At 47.4% G+C, this 21,379-nt stretch overlaps 3 protein-coding genes across 4 annotated transcripts in view; 1 reads left to right on the top strand and 2 right to left on the bottom strand.

Moving 5' to 3' along the window:
• The window catches only part of LOC147096677 (cytochrome P450 2C19-like), a 36,825-nt gene extending 35,442 nt beyond the window's left edge, over positions 1–1,383 (bottom strand). For both annotated transcript variants that reach the window (XM_085973244.1, XM_085973245.1), the window contains exons 1-2: positions 1,281–1,383; positions 941–1,190 (exon numbers count right to left, since the gene is read on the bottom strand). In XM_085973244.1, coding sequence (XP_085829370.1) covers positions 941–1,123 — 183 coding nt within the window. In that variant the 5' untranslated portion in view covers positions 1,124–1,190; positions 1,281–1,383. The remainder of the gene's footprint in view (positions 1–940; positions 1,191–1,280) is intronic.
• Positions 1–19,334, top strand: part of LOC147096676 (homeobox protein goosecoid-like) — a 55,502-nt gene extending 36,168 nt beyond the window's left edge. The window contains exons 2-3 of the mRNA XM_085973247.1: positions 16,021–16,223; positions 18,638–19,334. Coding sequence (XP_085829373.1) covers positions 16,021–16,223; positions 18,638–18,781 — 347 coding nt within the window. The 3' untranslated portion in view covers positions 18,782–19,334. The remainder of the gene's footprint in view (positions 1–16,020; positions 16,224–18,637) is intronic.
• Positions 4,776–21,379, bottom strand: part of clip3 (CAP-GLY domain containing linker protein 3) — a 77,383-nt gene continuing 60,779 nt past the window's right edge. The window contains exon 14 of the mRNA XM_085973240.1: positions 4,776–5,163. Within this exon, the coding sequence (XP_085829366.1) occupies positions 5,067–5,163 (97 nt within the window). The 3' untranslated portion in view covers positions 4,776–5,066. The remainder of the gene's footprint in view (positions 5,164–21,379) is intronic.

Below are 21,379 nucleotides of genomic sequence, written 5' to 3'. Positions count from 1 at the left end.
TCTGGACCCGACTTCTGTCCGGCTCCTTTCCCCCTCGACCGTGGTCGAGTGCACCGCCCTTATCCTCCGGTTATTCTTTTTACTTTCCCTTACTCACAGTCACCGTGGCCGCCTTGCTTCTCGTGCTGATCGGCTCACTCCTCACCGTGGCAGAAGGGACAGTCCGTGCCTGTTGCTGATGGAAGTCTTTGTCTCTAACTTCTTCTTCCTTTCTAGTTCTGCAGCCTCGAGTTTTCTCCCCGCAGAACGACGAGGGCGGTTGCCTCTTCTCGACGCTCGTTAACTGCTTCGGAAGTATTGTTGCCGCAGGGTACGATCGGACTCGTCACCACTGTAAAGTCTGTGAGTTGTTTAGTTAATTAATACACAGACTACCAGAGTAACTTAAAACAGGACTTTACTATTCGAAGGTCAGGGCGAATCTGCCAAATAAATCCTGACACAGCACTTATATACCGGTGTGGTCACCGTCGGTATTACAGTATACAGAAGCCAACAAAGTAGTGCCACACCTAAAATAGTTCTCTTAAAGGTGAACGGTTACATACAATGGTTTTCTTAAAGGTAGACGGATACATACACTACAATCGGGACCCCACCATTACCCTCAATATCTCCAGAACCGAGTGGGAAGTCAAATCAGCCCGCCTCCAATGCCTGAGCACTATGCAGTAACCCTGGTGGAAGAACATGAGCATGTTTGAACATTGGTTAAGGACAATATTGGGTTTGGCTGTGACTCCCCCATAAGAGGTCACCAACATTCACTAATCCAGCCTAACAGTTTTAGAACGGCCTCTTGAGTGAGGTCCCCAGGGGTGGCTGACCTCTGTGGATTTGTACCCCAGGATGAGTCAAAGGGGAAGGAGGGGAAAACGTTTGAAACAAATAAAAGACATTTGAATTATTTAGTTATTTAAAGAAACAAAATTCTCCTTACCTTGATGAGAGATTTGTGAGGAGCTCTTATATCCATTTGGAACAAGTTGCCAAGAATTGGGAGGGCAGGAGGACCTGGGGGAAGCCTGCCTTTCTGTGGCTGTTTGCTTTTAAGGAACCACGCAATGAGCAGGATACTTAACAAAACAAAAGGGAAAGTTGTTCCTGGGTCACTTAAATCCATGGTGAACACAGAGATTCCAGCAGGAGCAATAACAGCTGTGATCTGGTCCCGATACTCGGAGTACTGTCTGTTGGGGAGAAATAAAGAAAATAAGTTTCACCGAGTTCAATCAACTTCATAAACAGCAAAGCCAGGAGCTACAAGAATAAAGACAAACCAGAACAGCAAGCTTGCCGTCACTGCACTTAAATGAAGGGAATTAAAGACTTGATTAAGCAATAGAGCAGTTTGTTCCATAACACTAGCCAATGATTGCCAAAGGGAGTTGCTCTTCAGACTACTTATACAGTTGAGAAATATGTCAGGGAAACTCCGAGCCAGTAGCTGAGTCATCCTTTGGGATTTGTACGCCTGTTTTGTTCTGTTTCAGAGAATGTGAGGACCTGTTAACCCTAGAAAAACTGGCAAAAGTTACACAGGCTCCATAAATCTGACAACTCAAGAAGAACCCTGATAAGCTTGTGGCTTTGTAAGCCAAGCTGTGGATAAACCCAACAATCCTTCCCTTTAATGGGGAGGCGAGTGAACATAAAAACATGAAAGGCTGGAGGGGAAATCTAAATGTTGAAGGTGCGTAATTAGTTACATCTTAATAAGGGGGTCTGAGACGTAGGCCGCGATTTCGCCAACTGAGGCGTGGCCGGGGTCGGTGTCACGGTCCCAGCCCGCTGTCTACTGCAGCCCGCATTCTCCAAGCGATTTTCCGTTGCTTGGGCTTCTTAAGCCCGCCCTGCGAGGTTCCCGGACAGTTAATAGGAAGCGGGTCTGATGACTTTGTTGTATCTATTCTTTAATGCGTTCAATCAAGCATGTAGATACATCGAATTAAATCAGAGTCACGCAGAGTTATAACTGCGATGTTCACTTTATTGCGTAAAATGGCCGACTGCCGTTTTCCCGGGTAATTCCCATAATGCAATGCACATTACATTACCGTATTGACTGGTGTCAAACTCGTAATCAATACATGACAGACGTCATTTGACTAAAGGGGCCATGTCCAATTTCACCCTGAGCTTCCGGTCGCCTGTCACTTTAATTCTCCGCTCCACTCCCACTCTGATCTCTCTGTCCTCGGGCTATTGCATTGTTCCAATGAAGCTCAACGTAAGCTCGAGGAACAGCACCTCATCTTTCGATTAGGCACTTTACAGTCTGCCGGACTCAACATCAATTTCAACAATTTCAGATAATCCCTGCCCCCATTTTTCATGCAGTATGATTTTGCCATTCCCATTTGCAACATTTTCACAGCATGTTCTTTCAATTCCTTCCTCCCCTCCTAAACCCCGCCCCCCCCCCCCCTGTCTCTGCGCCTGCTTAATATCTGTTACATTTCCAGCTTTTTCCAGTTCTGATGAAGGGTCCCAGACATGAAACGTTAACTCTGTTTCTCTCTCCACGGATGCTGCCTGACCTGCTGAGTATTTCCAGCATTTTCTGTTGTTATTTCATCTTGACAGTTCTGCTGCCAGTATTCTACAGCATTCAGGTGCTGCAAACAATGACAAGCACTGCACAAAGGTGCACGGCTGCACCCAGGCTCTCCCATGACTCCCTCCATATGCTTATGGAGGAGGTCACAGCACGCAGGGAGGTTCTCTTCCCCTCCCATGGGCGGATTAATCCTCCCCAGGAGATCAATGCAGCCTGGTTGCACATTGCACAGGAGGGCAGAAGCAGGGATATTGTCAGGAGGACCTGGCTGCAGTGGCGCAAGCCTTTCAATGATCTGAGCAGATCACAAAACATTACTGCCAAGCCACATTCAACCTCATCCTGCTGTGCCACTCATCACTCGCATCACTCTGCCTTCCCTACCCTACTCCTACACATCTTTACTCACACCAACCTTCACCCATCCCTCTCTATCTCCGTTATCACTTCTCCATCTCACTAGCCACCCCTCACTCTCACCCTCAACCTACTGCAAGCATACGAACTAACAACACACAAGGGTAGGCACCTGGGTGGTTTAGCCAATGTTCATGTGAAGTTTCTGTTAGTGTTGTCAAACATTGAAATCTATATTTTCAACACTTTACTGGACAGATCTGTGCTCACCTTTGAAAGTGTCTTAGTGAGTCCCAGTGAATGTTGAGACATAACGTCCCTTCCCCCCCCCCCCCCCCCCCCCCCGTGCTCTGGTGGAAGGCTGCTGACTTTCAGTGGGGAATACTGCAAATGGCCTTTCAGGTCACCCTTGAGGAGCTGGTGGCTGGTAGTGTGAAAGCGAGTGATGGTGTTTCTTCTTCTTCTTCACTCTCCTCTCCCTCTTCTTGGTCAACCACTGGCTGGGCAGGCTGCATTTCTTGGGTGTGTGAAATGAGGAAGGGAGTTGTGGTGAAGGGAGGGCAGGAAACCAAGAGGTGCATGCAAGAAGGAGGATAGCGTATGAGGATACCAGCACCTTGTATCCTTTCAGCCCCGCCACTGGCCAAAGGCTCAGCCATGCCCCTGCCAAGAATGGCCAGCACGATCTCCTCCAAGGGGGTGAGGTGAAGCTAGGAATGGAAGGTGTGCCTCGTGTTTGGTACAGATTGTTGGTAGGTGAGTGATTGGAAGGTGGGGGGTGGGTCGTGCATTGAGCAGTGTGCAAGACTAGTGGTGCAGTTGGTAGGAGACAGCATTCACTGACCTTCACCACTGGTCTGAGGTCATGAAGCTTCTTTGGGCATTGGAGCCAGGTCGTGGGGGCGACACTGTTGCCAGTGACGACCTTGGCGATCTGGTCCCACATTGTTCTTTCTGGGGAGCCTCTTGCCCCCTGTGGGTAGAGGCCACTCTTGCAGTGTTGACCCCATGCTCAAAGCTGGAGTGCTGCGTGCGAGACCCTGGGTGCCCTTCCCTGGCTTGCCGAGCCACTTGTGTTAGTGCTAAAGCACTTTTCCCATTTTTTTAGGTGTGGAAGGCAATTCAGCTTTAAGAGCTGAAGACTGCCATTTGGGAATTCTTTCTAATGTAATTTTTTTTTCCCAGAAGGCAGTTGAGCTCTAAGGGCCAAAAACTGCCTGTTTTTAAATTATTTTTATTTTAAGGGATTGCACTGCTTTCTAAAATGACAGCCTTGCTTTAAGAGAAGGCTATTCTTGCTGCACTGACGCTGCGGCCACGTTACATTGGGCTTCCTGCTAAGACTACCACCAGGAGAACCGGCCTTGCACAGTGAGTTTAGTGATGCGCTAATGTTAATTACCAAGTACAAAATTCATTAAAAAAGATGAAGAATATTCCAACTCCAGTGCTAATTCAGCACAGACTACGGATCGACTATGCAGCACAAAAGTCTGGGGCATTTTGAGAACCACTTTACAAAGCTGGCTCAGACATTTTCCTGTGAACCGATGAACAGGTGACTCAGAAGATGTAGGACCACTTCTTTGGTAGGGAGTCAGTGTAAGTTGGTGAGAATTAGACTGATGGGTCAGCAGGACGTAAGTGTGGGAGAGTTTTGGACCAGTTGGTGTTGAGGGAGGGTGGTGCATGAGTTGCTGGTGAGGAGGGTAAGAGAAATCAAATCAGGAGGTGAAAAGTGTGGATTATGATTTCACTGGTGCTTGGAGCAAAATTCAGGAGAAGAATGAACAAAGTTGAAAAGAAATCTAATAAAACACAGTCAGTAACAAAACCAGTAAAGTCAAGTACACGGATGGATTCCTCAAACTCTTTTATTAAACAGGCCGTTTAAAAACAATATTCTCTGATACAATGTACTGAAGTTTAGGCTGCACTTAGAATGAGTAAATTTGAAATACACAGGTTCTGTGATTTTAAAGATAGGTTTAGAAATCTTAGATAAAGGAACAAAAGAAGTTCTAACATCACCTGCTAAAATTCACGATTGACGTCCTAGTTGATTTAGCGAGAAATAGCACAGAACTTGTACACTCGGGGTATAACCAGGATCCCACTCGAAGCTGCTGTCGTGTCAATATCCTTGCGGTCAATAACAGGGTTGAAGACAAAGTTCTGGAGCAGAGTGGTCAAAAAAAGGAAGAGTTCCATCCGAGCCAAGGACTCTCCCAGACACATTCTCTTCCCTGCAAAAACACACAGATGTTATTGAGCAAAAAGCTCTAAAGTCTGTCTGAAGCTTTCAACTGTTGATTGCTTAAAAGTAGACTTCCATTAATGAACAGTGTGCTGGATCTGTTTCTGTGACTTCTCCATTTGAATTTTTGTACGTATCAAAGTGAGATAAACAGTGTTGGCATGAAACACTCCCATATACCACGATGACTTGCAGGGCAAAGCTTCTGTACTCCGCGCTAACGCTGTTCCTCATCCAAACCACAAAAGCGTACCCTCTATTGCTCGAGTGTAACATTTTTTTACATTTTACATACAAGTTCAGTATAAATTTCTGGGTGAGATGAGTGCCAAAAATGAGAAAGTCTGTAAGCCACTCCTCCCCCCCTCTCCTGTGACCACTTTGAATTTTTGATTTACGTGTACTGTCCCAATCAGTTATACCACCCATGGTTATTGCTGCCCACCATTTATACCAACCAGTTAGTTGTAGCCATTCCCATAGATGTCAACTACAAAGCATCGCTTATACTGATGTATAGGCTTTGATTATTTCAGGCAAAATGAGCTCTTCAATCAGGTATTCGCACTCGTTAAGGTGCAAGTTCCTTGGCTACTTACATTTGAAACAGCCTGTAATTATTGGAAAATGTGGGGAGAATCCTTTGGAAGGGCTTACCTTAGAGGAAAAGTGGGTCACTGAAATACAGATTCACTCTCTGTTCATTCTCAAACTCTGCATGTAAATCTTATCTGCACATAAAACTTATCTGATGCAGTTAAATTATGTTTTCTTGCTGAATCATTTGAATCGACACACTGAGGATGAATTGTTTTCCCAGGCTGTTTCCATGCAGTACAGGTTTTTATTGTCTATGGAAAGACTGGTTTCGTAAGAGTTCGGTGCCAAATTTAGAAATGACTTTCTCGAATTTCTCAGCATCTGGTGCAATTACAAATCCAGAGGTCTACTGACTCACATCTGACGGGGGCAAAATCTGACAATTAGTTCAAACACTACTTTTACTGAATCGCTGCCTCACTGGGGATGTGTGTTTGGATCTGTTTGGACCCTAGTTGATGTTCTAAGTCAGAATCAAAGCTGGATGTTTTTCATAAATCAGGAAATAATCTTCAGTGCTTTACACAATGTTTTGAAAGTGTCCGCCCCTTGCACAGTGGTGGGCTCGTGCTGCTGAGTCTGCAGGTCGTGGCTTCGAGCCCCACTCCTGTGACGAGCACACAATCCAGGCTGACACTCCCAGTGCAGTACTGAGGGGGTGCTGCACTGTCGCAGGTGCCATCTTTCAGCTGAGAGGTTAAACCGAGGCCCCGTCTGCCTGCTCGGATGGATATAAAAGATCCTTTGCCTCTATTCGAAGAAGAGAAAAACGGAGGCGTTGCCGGACTGGGAGCCAATGTAGGTCAGCGAGCAGAGGGGTGATGGGTGAATGGGACTTGGTGCGAGATTAAATGTGGGCAGCACAGTTTTGGATGAGTTCAAGATTATGGAGGATAGAATGTGGGAGGCCGGCCAGGAGAGTGTTGGAATAGTCAAGTCGAGAGGTAACAAAGCCATGGAGGAGAGTTTCAGCGGCGGATGAGCTGAGGCAAGGGGCGGAGTTGGGCGATGTTATGGAGGTGGAAGTAGGCGGTCTTGACGATGGCGCGGATATGTGGTCGGAAACTCATCTCAGGGTCAAATATGACACCAAGGTTGTGAATGGTCTAGTTCAGCCTCAGATTTTGATTACCAGCAAAATAAAGCACCAGAACCCCCTTGACAGGATTACTTGATTGGATAATTAGTTTAGAGGCAGCGTTATCCTCTTATGTGTATTCTGAACCACAGATTATGTGAGTGCAGTAAAAACAAATTCTTGGGTTTCTATCTGGAAGGACTCATGAGCTGTTTAAGATACGCAGCCAAATCCTTTTAATAAAGTTATCCCTCAATGATTCACATGGTTAACAGTGATTCAGACTCTTATGTCCTGCTGATCTTCTCTTATTCATACCATTAAATCCCATTGTCTGTGGTGTTCAACTACTAGTTCCTTGTGTCACTGCTTTTAAATGAGACGTTAAACTCACTGAACAACTTCAGACTTCAATCATTTCACCAGATGGGTTTTTAAACTCATTATCTGCTCTGCTGTCAGCCACTGAAATACACACTTTTCACCTTGTATATTCTACTATTAGTTCGGAATTGCTTAATTCATATCTAATAATTTATTTTTAGCACTGCATTCCAACCTGGCTGTGCTTAATTTAAATGATTGGATTAGTGCAAAAAGCTTCAAATTATCAGGAGCAAATTGATTGTCTCAAAAAGAACCTTTGGATGTAAATACGCAGCCACACCTAGCTGAATATCAAACCGAGATGGCAGAAACTCTTTACCTTTCTGTCATTAAATACCTAATCCAGGAGCGAATTATTCACTCCCGTACTCCCAGTGCGCACTGAAAGCGCACAGCGAGAATCATGCAGCATCGAACTGTGATTTCCGTGCATCCATTTTACTAAAAAGAAAGCCACGAGCTGCGTCAGCGCAGTTTCCCCCCGAAGTGCATTTCCAGTGTGTCCCAGGAGCGCAGTGAATAATTTGCCCCAAGGTTATCGTTGTATAAATTTATATTTCACCTGACCATAAACCAGGAGCTTTACCCTCACAGGAGTCACAGCCTTCAGCATCCATTTCTCCTTTGACTTTTCTTCTTTGCCATCAGTTCATTCTGTTTGCCAAAATTCTCCCTCCTCCTCTGATGGTGACAACTCTTGCTGGGATAGTCCCACAAAGAAGGCATTGTCTCCCTGGGTAACCATTTCCATCGGTGACACTCGCCTTCCACTGCATTGTCCTAGTGGCCATTACTCCTGCATCCGCCTTGACAGTGAGTTTTATCAGGCTGTCCATCTGTGCAGGACATTGTATCCCAGTCCCAGGTGCACATACACACACTTCCAACAAGGGTCGGTAAATAGCGATTGGAGTGGAATCCGTGGCCAATTTTCCCTGTTAACCCCAGGGCACAGCGGTCAATTGTAGTTCCCCTACCATTGCTCTGGCTGAGACCAGCTAACTGGTCAACAACCCTCGCCATCGGCCCACCATTCATGTCAGAGCCTTCAGCAGACTCGGCCCTTCCCTCCAAACTCTCTCCCTAGTGTCAGCTGTGTCTCAGTGGGTAGCACACTTGCCTCTGAGTCAAGAAGGTTGTGGGTTCAAGTCCCACTCCAGGGACTTGAGCACATTAAAGCTAGGCTGACACTCCAGTGCAGTACTGAAGGAGTGCTGCACTGTCGGAGGTGCTGTCTTTCGGATAAGACGTTAAACCGAGGCCCCGTCTGCTCTCTCAGGTGGACGTAAAAGATCCCATGGCACTATTTCGAAGAAGAGCAGCGGGAGTTCTCCCCAGTGTCCTGGGCCTATATTTATCCCTCAACCAACATCACTAAAAACAGATGATCTGCTCATTATCACATTGCTGTTTGTGGGAGCTTGCTGTGCGCAAATTGGCTGCTGCGTTTCCTACATTACAACGGTGACTACACTTCAAAAAGTACTTCATTGGCTGTTGTTAGATCGGGTAATTAATTTCAGTTAATTAATTTGAGACGTCCGGTGGTCGTGAAAGGCGCTATATAAATGCAAGTCTTTCTTTCTAAACCTCTCTAGTGAGTGTGGGGAGAGAAAAGTTATGGGTCAGGAGATGCCAAAGAAAAGGGTCTTCCACAGAAACATCTTTACTCTTCGGGCTTATTTCAGGATCATGTTTTTGTCACTCTGACACTTAAAAATGTGTTCTGTTAAATCCAAGTGCTGGTGATGTTTAACTCTAGTTCTCTCTTCCTCTTTGATCTTAAAGATTAACAACACACTTTGGATTTACGGTAGTGTAGTGGTCATGTTACTGGACTATGAATCCAGCGAACATTCAAATCCCACCACGACAGTTTGAGAATTTGAATTCAGCTTAAAAAAATCTGGAAATAAAAATCTGGGATCAGTAGAAGTGACCATGAAGCTGTCGGATTGTCGTAACAACCTAACTGGTTCACTAATGTGCTTTAGGGAAGGAAAGCTGCTGTCCTTACCCAGTCTGGCTGACGTGTGGCTCCAGTCCCACAGCAACTTGGTGACTCTTCACTGCCCTCTAAAGTGACTTAGCAAGCATCTCAAATAAAGAAAGACTTGCATTTCTATAGCGCCTTTCACAACCACCGGACGTCTCAAAGCGCTTTACAGCCAATGAAGTACTTTTGAAGTGGAGTCACTGTAGTAATGTAGGAAATGTAATCTCAGTTGTATCAAACAGTGTTTCTCCAAGAAGGCCCCACCATCACCTTCTCCGGGCAACTAGGAGATGGGCATTAACTGCCTTGCCAGCGATGCCCACATCCCTAGAATGAATATGAAAAAAAAGACTGACAAACACTTTTTTTTAATGTGTATACTTGGCTTAGGGGGTAGCTCCCTCGCTTAAGACAGAAGGTTGTGGCTTTAAACACCACTCCAGAGACTTAAGCACATAATCCAGGCTGACACTCCAGTGCAGTACTGAGGGAGTGCCGCACTGTCGGAGGTGCCGTCTTTCAGATGAGACGTTAAACCGAGGCCCCGTCTGCTCTCTCAGGTGGACGTAAAAGATCCCATGGCACTATTCGAAGAAGAGCAGGGAAGTTCTTCCCAGTCTGCTGGCCAATATTTATCCCTCAACCAAATTGACTAAAGCAGATGATCTGGTCATTATCACATTGCTGTTTGTGGGAGCTTGCTATGCGCAGATTTCCTGCTGCCTTTTTTTATATTACAACAGTGACTACACTTCAAAAGCACTTCATTGGCTGTAAAGCACTTTGGGACGTCCTGAGGTCGTGAAAGCTAGTCTTTATTGTTAAAGACTTTAAGTGGTTTCCATTGTTACATTTCATTGTATCTGTTTACTTGCAACCCATGGAAGTGTGTTAGTTGCCTTAGCTGTAAACCCAGGGAGGCAGCGCACAGACCTAAAGTAACGCGAATGTTACAGTGCAAAAACTGAAGCTGCTGTTCCATGGAGTGAAGTGCGTGTGTTTCGGCTGCCGGCTGCTCCACATCCCCCGTGTCACATTCGCAATGGCCAGCGGCCCGGGCTGAGCTGAGCCGAGCCGAGCCGAGGGAAACTGGCACAGGTTTTGTGCAAACTCTGAGCAGCTTGCAGGTGTAACCGCACATGGTGCTAATGGCTCAATCTGACACCTTTTGTTTACGTTTCCTTTTCTCATCTCGTCAGACTCCCCAATGAATCCCCTTTGTAAACTTTCACAAGTTTCACATCCTGTTGGCATTTTGTGTCAGACAGAGATTGTAATACTGGTTAGAAGCCATTATTTTACGGAGGGGGCAGGTGATTGGTGCGGTGGGACATCCCATAATAAGCCCGTCGAGTTTGTACACTCACTCACGTGTGTAGCCCAACTTCACAACTATGGGTTCACTACTAGATGCTCATTACACCTTTGAACTTCCTTTTCTCCCAATCTCCAAATACACCATCTCACCCCTCCCTGCATGGAGTTAAAATCAAGGCCCATCACGCTGTCTCCTACTCAAACTCATTCTTTCTCAGGCTCTCGTGCCATTCCTTACTTTCCTCAGTCTTCCCTTCCTCCGACAATACACAAGCTTCTAAAATCCAACCTCAGCATTGCTCAAACAGCCGCCTAGGCCCTACAGTATGTAAAGTCAATGCCTGGTGTAGCAAAGGGACCAGGAGGTCCTGGGTTCCATTGCCAGCGTGTGGTGAGTTAGCTGTTCTCAGTCAGGGGCAGCACTGGGTTCCCGGCCAACCACCCCCGACTGGAATCAACAATCACAGCGCAAGGTCCTTTTACAGTGGTCCTCGTTTTAAGTCAGTTTGCGAAGGTCTCCTGTGTCGATGAGCCAGCATCCAGCATTTCTGTTAAATCCTATTTCCATAGACTGCCGTCAAACTAGTAGACCCCACTAAAAACGGTTCAGCGAGACTTCTAGGGGTCTACAGGAACCGGATGTAATATCATAAATACCAGGAGCCACTAATATAAAAGAGCCTATGGACGGAGGGTCCAACCTGGGGCCTTCTGATCTCTGTGGCTCAGTACAGCACTGGGCAGTGTATGTACCCACTGAGTCACTGGGAGAGGAATCACTGCAAATTTAGTCAACTGCCAATGAAAGCAAATGTCTGGAAAGTAATATCAGTTGAAGATGTTTACAAAAATGCCTGATAGGTGTCCACGATGTGGGCATATTAAACCCACCTGCCCTATTTGTGGGTCCAGTACCAGTGTGCACATTACTTCTCTGAATTTCTCTTAAACTCCAAATAAATCTTTTTTGTGTGTATATTGGACTAAAGTGCATGTTCTAGCTACTTCTATATGATCACTTATTTAGGGCAGATTTCAGGAGGCTGATCCAAATACTGCCGCCACTCCATTGGCGGCCGTGCCTTCAGCCATCTAGGCCCTACACTCTGGAATTCCCTCCCTAAACCTCCCCGCCTCTCCTCCTTTAAGATGCTCCTTAAAAAATTTTAAACTCTTAAAACTCTTTGAACAAGCTTTTAGTCACCTGTCCTAATACCTCCTTTGGCTCAGTGTCAAATTATTTTTGATTACGCCTTGGGACGTTTTACTACATTAATGGCGCTGTATAGAAAGAAAAAGACTTGCATTTATATAGCGCCTTTCACAATCTCAGGACGTCTCAAAGCCCTTTACAGCCAATTAAGTACTTTTGAAGTGTAGTCACTGTTGTAAGGAAACGCGGCAGCCAATTGCCATTTTAGGTCGGAACTGGTCACACTCTGACCAGGTCCATGGGCGATGGAACTGAAGAATTATTTTTGTGGGCCCCAGAGCAGCAGGAGTGGGGCGGGGGGGGGGGGACGGCGCAAAATAATCTGGGCCGCTGCCACCCTAGGACCCGCTGCCTCTGCGATCGCGACCCCACCCCCCACAACATACCTTGCTGGTGCTGCCCCGGCCCAATCATGAGGCCTCAATCTGGCAAGCTGCACCAGGACACCTGTTTGGCGCTCCGCAGCTTGCATGCCAGATTTAAATGAGGCCGGGGCCCCAAAATGCCGTGGGGTGGGGGGGGGGGGCGGCCTCTTCGACGCAGGAACCAGGGGGCGATCAGCGCAATCCTCCGGTCGATCGCCCAACGGTCAAAATCGACCCCAGTGAGTGTAGAGATTCGCCAGGTTTGTTGTAGAATCATAGAATGATACGGCACAGGAGGAGGCCGTTCAGCCCATCGTGCCTGTGCTGGGATGTCACACTGCAACAAATCACATGCCCTGTCCATAAAATAATGGCAAGAGAGTTTAGCATACCGAGGTTGAAGGTTACAAGGGAGAGAAAGGTACCCTATCAAAGCTCAAAAGCTTATTCCTGTATCCTGTCTAATCTGTGAGCGAATATACATGTTCTGAATAATAGAGATCACTTGCTAACTTCGACATAAATCAAAGTCTTGTGGTTTGGAATCTATTTCTTGTTGTGCAGAAACGATGAGAATTATTGGATGCCCCTAATTGCTTTTAGATTAGGTGTCTTCTCCTTAAATACACATATATTGTACAAACAATAGCCCATCACAGTTTGAAGCGTCTGATCTGACTGATAAATATGAATACACAGGACATCCCTCAGATAAGTGCTGTGGGACACAGTCTGGGAGAGACTGGTCATACACAAGAACAGCCCCCAGCTGAAGGGGATATAAACCCAGGGCGAGCATTTTACAATCCAGGATCCCAGGGGAACAGTAACTTTAAACTATCCTCATATACCGTTGGAAGCTGGAGATTTGGAAGGACACGGCACACCAGATTCCCATGTCTGCCAGTGATTTCAGTATAGACAGCATTCTGTCCAACAAGGACACCAGATGTCCTTCCGATCGGCTCCTCTGGCCGTACCACCCGCTCCTGCTCCATTCTGCCGATGGTTTTCTGCCCAGCCGGCACACTTTTGGTTATTTCGGACTCTACTCAGCTCCAGGATCAGCGGCAATTGGTGGTGCCTTGGGATACGAGGATTTTTACTCTGGACATGCGGAGAGCCGATCGTACTGTTCCAATTGGGTCCACCAGCCCCCTCCCCATTACTGTCCGGGACACACAGGTAACACGATGAGAGCTTTTACTGTTTAAACACAGCAACTTTATCCTATTTCTAAAGAGTTAGATTTTAGGCGTGTGGTAACCTATACTGCTATTGGAGAGGGAAGTCAATCAGGGTCATTTTAACCTGAAGCTCCCAGCGGGAAACTGACGGGATTCTACAAAACCGGCAGGGGTGTAAAACTGACGACAGATTCGATCTTGTCAGCTGCTTGCTGGGTGGGTTTGGTTAAAGTTACCCCGACCCAAATTGCAGTTTAATAAGGATTTGGGTGTTTTTCCTGTTCCTTTAAAATATCATACAATGGTTGCACTTCCATTTTGTTCTTCTGACTCTGTGCAGCCAGCTTAAATCTTTGGTTCCTATTTTCCCCTGAAGCAGCTAACTCTTGCCGAGATTACACAGACCCCACCCCGCCCTCACCCAAGTAGCCATTCTTCATGTGCGTGATGAGACAATGGGTGTCAGCGTGCTTTCTGACCGTGGGGGGCATCACAGCCGTGCCCTATCCTGCCCTCATGCAGCTTCGAAACACGCAGGGGCTGTCAATCAGAAAGAGGAGCTTCAGTCTCCAAGCTCACGGTTGCTGAAGCAAATTGTAGCATCTGGGACACGCTAACTGAGGTCGGATTGGCGATCAAACCTGGGACTTACTTTCCTGGTCAGTTCCACTTTGGGGGAATTTGGGGTATCTAATCAGGTTGATTTAAAGGACAAGTCTGCAAGTAGTGCTCAGGCTGTCACAGTTCCCAGCATCGCTTTCTGACCCTATATAGAAACCAGAAACCACTGTCCAGGCTCAAACTACATCAAAGGGCCCGGTTCCACGTGAATACACTTCACAATGCTGCTTGTTCAGTTTGAATCACAGGAAATCTGTATTCGTTTTGTCGACTCTCCACATTCATAAAAAATAATTTGTATTTATATAGTCCCTTTCATAATCATAGGATGTCCAAAATTGTGCATGGCAGGCAATGAATTACTTGTAAAATGCAGTCAGTGATGTTTTGTAGACAAACGTGGCAGCCAGCTTGTGCACAGCAAGACCCCACAAACAGCAAATGAAAGGATGACCAAATGCTTTGTTCTTTTTGTGCTGTTGACTGAGGGATGAATGTTGACCAGGACACCGGGGAGAACTCACTTCTGTTCCTTGAATGGCGCCACGGGACCTTTTACATCCAGCAGCCAAACTCCGTGCCCTACCCACCGACTCCATCCCTCTCACTGGCCACTATCTGAGGCTGAACCAGACTGGTCGCAACCTTGGCCTCCTATTTGTTCCTGAGTTGAGCTTCTGACCCCATATCCTTCCCATCACCAAGTCCTTCTACCTCCGTAGCATCGCCCGTATCCTCCCCCGCCTCAGCTCATCCGCTGCTGAAACCCTCATTCATGCTATTGTCACCTCTAGACTCGACTATTCCAATCCTCTCCGGGCCGGCCTCTCACCTTACACCTTCCGTAAACTTGAGCTCATCCAAAACTCTGCAGCCCGTGTCCTGACTCGCACCAAGTCCCGTTCACCCATCACCCCTGAGCTCGCTGCCCTGTATCCTGACTCGCACCGAGTCCCGTTCACCCATCACCCCTGAGCTCGCTGCCCCCGTATCCTGACTCGCACCAAGTCCCGTTCACCCATCACCCGAGCTCGCTGCCCCGTGTCCTCACACCCAGTCCCGTTCACCCATCACCCCCTGTGCTCACTGCCCCGTATCCTGACTCGCACCAAGTCCCGTTCACCCATCACCCCCCTGTGCACACTGCCCCGTGTCCTAACTCACACCCAGTCCCGTTCACCCATCACCCCCTGTGCTCACTGCCCCGTCTCCTAACTCACACCCAGTCCCGTTCACCCATCACCCCCTGTGCTCACTGCCCCGTGTCCTAACTCGCACCCAGTCCCGTTCACCCATCACCCCCTGTGCTCACTGCCCCGTGTCCTGACTCGCACCGAGTCCCGTTCACCCATCACCCCTGAGCTCGCTGCCCCGTGTCCTGACTCGCACCGAGTCCCGTTCACCCATCACCCCCTGTGCTCACTGCCCCGTGTCCTAACTCGCACCCAGTCCCGTTCACCCATCACCCCCTGTGCTCACTGCCCCGTGTCCTAACTCATACCCAGTCCCGTTCACCCATCACCTCCTGTGCTCACTGCCCCGTGTCCTGACTCGCACCAAGTCCCGTTCACCCATCACCCCTGAGCTCACTGCCCCGTGTCCTAACTCGCACCCAGTCCCATTCACCCATCACCCCTGAACTCGCTGACCTACATTGGCTCCCGGTCCGGCAACGCCTCGATTTAAAAATTCTCATTCTTGCTTTCAAATCCCTCCATGGCCCCACCCCTCCCTATCTCTGTAAACTCCTCCAGCCCCACAACCCTCCGAGATCTCTGCGATCCTCTAATTCTGGCCTCTTGCGCATCCCCAGATTTCCTTCGCCCCATCATTGGCGGCCGTGCCTTCAGCTATCTGGGCCCTAAGCTCTGGAATTCCCTCCCTAAACCTCTCCACCTCTGTGTCCTCTTTTAAAACGCTCTTTGGCCAAGCTTTTGGTCATCCGTCCTAATATCTCCTTGTGTGTCAAATTCTCTTTGATAACGCTCCTGTGAAGCGCCTGGGGACCTTTTACCAGATTAAAGGCGTTTTATAAATGCAAATTGTTGTTGTGACTTAAATTGTTCCGTACCCCTTCCCCAGGTATCCCAAGTCCTTCTACCATGCCTCGACTGGGGCTTCACTTCCTGGCCCAGGCTCAGAAGAGGAGACGGAGACACAGGACAGTCTTCACAGAGCAGCAGCTCGAGGACCTGGAAAACCTCTTCAACAAAACAAGCTACCCAGACAGCGGCACTAGGGAGAAGCTGGCCAGGAAGACCCACCTCTCCGAGGAGACGATCAAGGTACAAGGCCTCCAGTTAAAGGGTGCCCAGCCTGCCAGGGAGCAGCATTGGCGGTCAGCGCTCAAACAGATGGGGACGGTGAAATCGGCCTTTGGCGGTCGTGCAAAACGGGCCAATCGGCCGCCCGTTTTTGACTTCAATGACCAATTTCACTCCCCAGGGTTCTCTTAAGGCTTGTTGTGTGACATTAGAATTTTAGTATCCAGTAACATAAAAGTTAGTATTGAAGAGATAGAAATGAGTACGCAAAAGGTAAATTGGGGCCACGGTTTTTTAATTGATCTCCACCTTTTGCCATATTACGATCTGGTGACATTAGATAGAGAGGGGAAAATAAATCAGACAAATCAGCCAGCGACTTCTGCTGGAACGTGTACATCTGTAGATACAGGGAGAGGACAAGATTGGGATCAGTTGTGATGCCACCCATGGCCAAATGGCCTGGGCCCACACATGAAAAGTGATCATTTGACACCAGAGGACAGTCTTATTACAGCAAGAGCTTCTGAGATGTGAACTTCTAGGGATATACGAGATAGTCAAGGGAATGAAAATCCAGAATATTACTTTACATTAAATTAAATTGTCAGAGTAGCGCAAGGGGACACAGGTTTAAACTAGAAGGCGGCAAATTTAGGACTGGTATCAGGACTCTGTGATAGAGTAATGGAGGAGAAAGTCCTGGAATCATTTAAGGAACAATTGGATGCAGCAGTGGGGGATAGACTGTAGGGTCTTTCTGAATGGGTGAATTTAGACGGGCTGAATGGCCTCCCTCACCCGTAACTATCTTGTGTGAATGCAGAGAGCCAGGCCATGGACACTCCTGTCCTGCAGCCCGATCTTACCAGGCTTCAATGTAAAAGTGCCTAAAAGGTGGTTGGATTTTGGGATGAATCCAATTTCCTGCTCCCAATATAATGGGGCTATGACCACAGGCTTACAGTAAACAGTCAGAAGGTGCTAAAGGGCCTGCTGAGCTGGATCAGTTGTATGGAAATCGCAGGTGAAATCCACTCAGCAATCAACTGGATAAAGCTGCTAATCCAATAATGGATGTTTCAGCATTGTCTAAGGCCCAAATTTATTAAGCAGTTTAACGACCTCCCCTCCCCCCTCCCCCTAGCCCCCTACTGTCCCTCTAAACTAGTTTTCCAGTGGATTGTACAGGGAATTACCTCACAGTGAGAATTTATTCCCTTCCCTCCCTCTCACTCTTGTAGACAGTGACTGGTGTTGGAACACTGTTTCAGAGGCACCTTAAGCCCTCATTACCTCACCCAATCCGTCACTTCTTTGCACTTGAACTCAGACAGTGGGTGTCAGCAGCGTGGGGTCTGATCCTGGACCCAGAACTGATGTCCAAGCACTCGAACTCAGACAGTGGGTGTCAGCAGCGTGGGGTCTGATCCCGGACCCAGAACTGATGTCCAAGCACACGTAACCTTAAGCAGGGGTTGTCAGCCAGCAATGGTTCTCGGTGCAGGCTTGGTGCAGCGAGTGACCGCATTAGGGTAGTTACTGGATTTTGTGTACCGGCTCAGATGGAAAGTATTTTTACCTCCACCTTCCCAACTGCTGATTTCCTGGGTCCATTAATGACAGGGTTTGACAGCAGCAACACATTTACCAGTGGTGACGTGCAAAGAGGCAATGCAATAATTTGCATGAGTGCACAGTCTTAATGTCAGTAGTTCACGTGCACACTGGCCAAACTGTCATAGCCAGTCTGACCGAGTGTGCAATACTGAGCTCCGAAGTTGTGCCGATTTACAGGAAGGCCAGTAGCACCGCCCATTGGTAAATGTAGGAGAGCGGAGCAGGTAGATCATTCTCCCAAGACTCAAGCTGTAGTGTAACAGCAGCTTAACATAGAAGATTCTGAAGGGGATTTGACAGGGTAGAGGCTGTTTCCCCTGGCTGGGGAGTCTAGAACTAGGGGGCACAGTCTCAGGATAAGGGGTCGGCCATTTAAGACTGAGAGGAGGAGGAATTTCTTCACTCAGAGGGTGGTGAATCTTTGGAATTCTCTGCCCCAGAGGGCTGTGGAGGCTCAGTCGTTGAGTATATTCAAGGCAGAGATCGAGAGATTTTTGGACTCTCGGGGAATCAAGGGATATGGAGATCGGGCAGGAAAGTGGAGATGAGGTCGATGATCAGCCATGATCTTATTGAATGGCGGAGCAGGCTTGAGGGGCCGAATGGCCGACTCCTGCTCCTAATTCTTATGTTCTTAAGGCCATTCAAAATGCAGTTGGATCTGAGGCTGAGAGACACCAGGAATAATGAGCCTTCGATGGATGGTGGCTGAAGAATGGAAACTGAGGGGCCAGGCCCTCAGTGGGCTGAATGGCCTTTACTCTTCCTTTACAGTCCCTGTGTTCTAATGTCTAACGCTCATCGTATTCATGCAGGTCTGGTTCAAAAATCGACGGGCAAAGACGAGGAAACAGAAGATGCCTCTCCCGGGACGGTTGGACAGGTCGAGTGTGTGTGAGACGACAGAGGCAGCGGACAAGTACCCCAACCAGTTAGTGCACAGCAGCATCGATTCGTGACAGCCGAGCCCTGAGGGACTCCTGATCTTCACCACGAGAGATACTGGGCAAAGGGGCATTTAGTTCCCAACCTGATGCGGATTTCTTTAAACATTAGAAAAGTAAAATGTAAAAGTCCATTCACAGGATATATATGGATGAGGAAGGTCATTCGGCCCAACCCATCTCATCCATCCAGGAGAAAAATCCTAGAGGCCACCCCATTAAAGCATCTACCCCTTTCTTAAGGATGATTCCATAGTTTTTGCCTCCACTACATCACCCAGAAGTCTTTCCCACATGTCGGTGACACTGAAGAACTTCCAGCTCTGTCCTAAAGTTGCCTTGCACCAGTTTGAACCTGTGCCCCCTTGTTCTACTTTCATGGTTTAACTTGATGTAGTCTTACCTTTTTGTACCATTTACTCTTACATACCTCTATGGAGGCCCATTTTAATCACCTCATTTCAAGGCTGAAAGCCCTCAAACCTTAATTTGAGGCCAGATTTTGAATCCTGTTGAATGGTGTAGTAAATATTGTTTCATTGCAAAAATAAAAGTTTAATATTTATTACTTTTGGAGAATAACAGATTACTAATCTTGAATTTAGAATGTAAGTAACACTATAAACAACAACGTGTATTTATATAGCGCCTTTAACGTAGTAAAACATCCCAAGGCACTTCACAGGAGTATTATAAGTCAAAAAATTTGACACCGAGTCACATAAGGAGAAATTAGGGCAGGTGACCAAAAGCTTGGTCAAAGAGGTCGGTTTTAAGGAGCGTCTTAAAAGAGGAGAGAGAGGTAGCGAGGCGGAGAGGTTTAGGCAGGGAATTCCAGAGTTAGGGCCCAGGCAGCAGAAGGCACGGCCACCAATGGTTGAGCGATTATAATCAGGGATGCTCAAGAGGGCAGAATTAGAGGAGCGCAGATATCTTGTGGGGCTGGAGGAGATTACAGAGATAGGGAGGGGCGAGGCCCTGGAGGGATTTGGAAACAATGATGAGAATTTTGAAATTGAGGTGTTGCTTAACCGGGAGCCAATGTAGGTCAGCGAGCACAGGGGTGATGGGTGAACGGGACTTGGTGCGAGTTAGGACATGGGCAGCCGAGTTTTGGATCACCTCAAGTTTACGCAGGGTGGAATGTGAGAGGCCAGCCAGGAGTGCGTTGGAATAGTCGAGTCTAGAGGTAACAAAGGCATAGATGAGGACCATAGGAGTAGAGCCCACGATTTTCTAATCACCATCTCAACCACCCAAACATAGATCTGCATCTTGAATTCAGGCCCTGCTACTCGTTACTATATATTTATATAATAATAGATGTATATAGTGTCTTTATTCAAGCGGTTCTCCATGTCACTTTGCTAGCTGCAAGATGTATCAGTGGTTAGATCACCAGAGATTTTCGGCTAACGATCCTTTCTGTGAAATATTGTCGTAATGACAGAGTTTGTTGGTGCACCTCTTTGCTGGAGACAGTTCGGTTGGTGAGACTGGACATTTCTTGTGGACATCAGCTCTTGCAGAGACCAGAAAAAACAGCTGATTGCTGAACCCCCCCCCCCACCATGGTCGCAGTGGATTATGGAAAGAGTCTGCCACTCCCCTTCTCCAGGCTCAACGGGAGATGGAATCAGTTTGCCATTTATGCATTTTAATAAACGACCATGGAGACTACAAGTTGTGAGGATTGCATTTTTTCATATTTCCTGCTTCACTGTGCAGCTGGTTGTATTCACAAGCAAAGCCTGTAGACGGATAGATAGTATATTACAGTCCCAGAACGCTAAAGCAATATTACCAATCTGTTAAACTTTGCTCTGAGCAGGAAAGTCCAACAGCACTTGCCCACAGTTACATTAAACAGGTTTTCTATAATCTAGCAGTCACATCAGTTTCTCAGTAGCGTCCAGTCTGTGCATTTTTTCATGGACTGGGGGGGTGGGGGGGGGTTGCAAGGAATGGTGGGAAATGTCATTTTTAATGTATTTCTATAGGAAACCTCAGCAACTGGTCACAAAATGGGATGAAGATGCAAAGCGATCTTGCGTTGATTCCTCCTTTCTACTTTCATGGACATCAGTGAGTTTTGTCTTGAATATTCCGTGGGCTCTTTTCCTCGTCGTACCACCAGTCCTCCTCTGCTGAAGGTGTCGTCTACTTCATGACCTAAAGTTCCAAGTTTACTGCCCCTCCCTCTGGTACCTCGTCCAAGTGGCCATTATTCAAGTGTGAGTCTAGACAGTGAGCTATGGCAGCCTATTTGACTGCAGGAGGCATCATCTCCCAGCCCAATCCTGCCACCTGATGTCCACACCCAAAGGGTAACAATCAGGAGTAGGAACACAGACTGATTTTGCCCTAAGGGACACTTAGTCTAACTGCAGGGGCCCTAAAGCTACCTTGAGATCAGCTAGCTCTGTACGGACCAAAGCTCAAACCTTCTTGGGGTGTATGACCATCAGGGAGGATACAAATGACCAGGAAAAGACCCAAAAGGTCCATCCAGTCCTGGTGTAGCCTATCCAACGCCAGCTCCCCCAGTCACACAATCTCCTGGGAGAGACAGAACAGATAAACCATAGGCCAATTTGGGGAAAAAACAAACTC

This window comes from Somniosus microcephalus, chromosome 34 (assembly GCF_052327205.1).
Source record: "Somniosus microcephalus isolate GS21.2 chromosome 34, FLI_Smic_1.0, whole genome shotgun sequence".
Lineage (NCBI taxonomy): Eukaryota > Metazoa > Chordata > Chondrichthyes > Squaliformes > Somniosidae > Somniosus > Somniosus microcephalus.
This window is presented reverse-complemented; position numbering and strand designations above follow the sequence as displayed.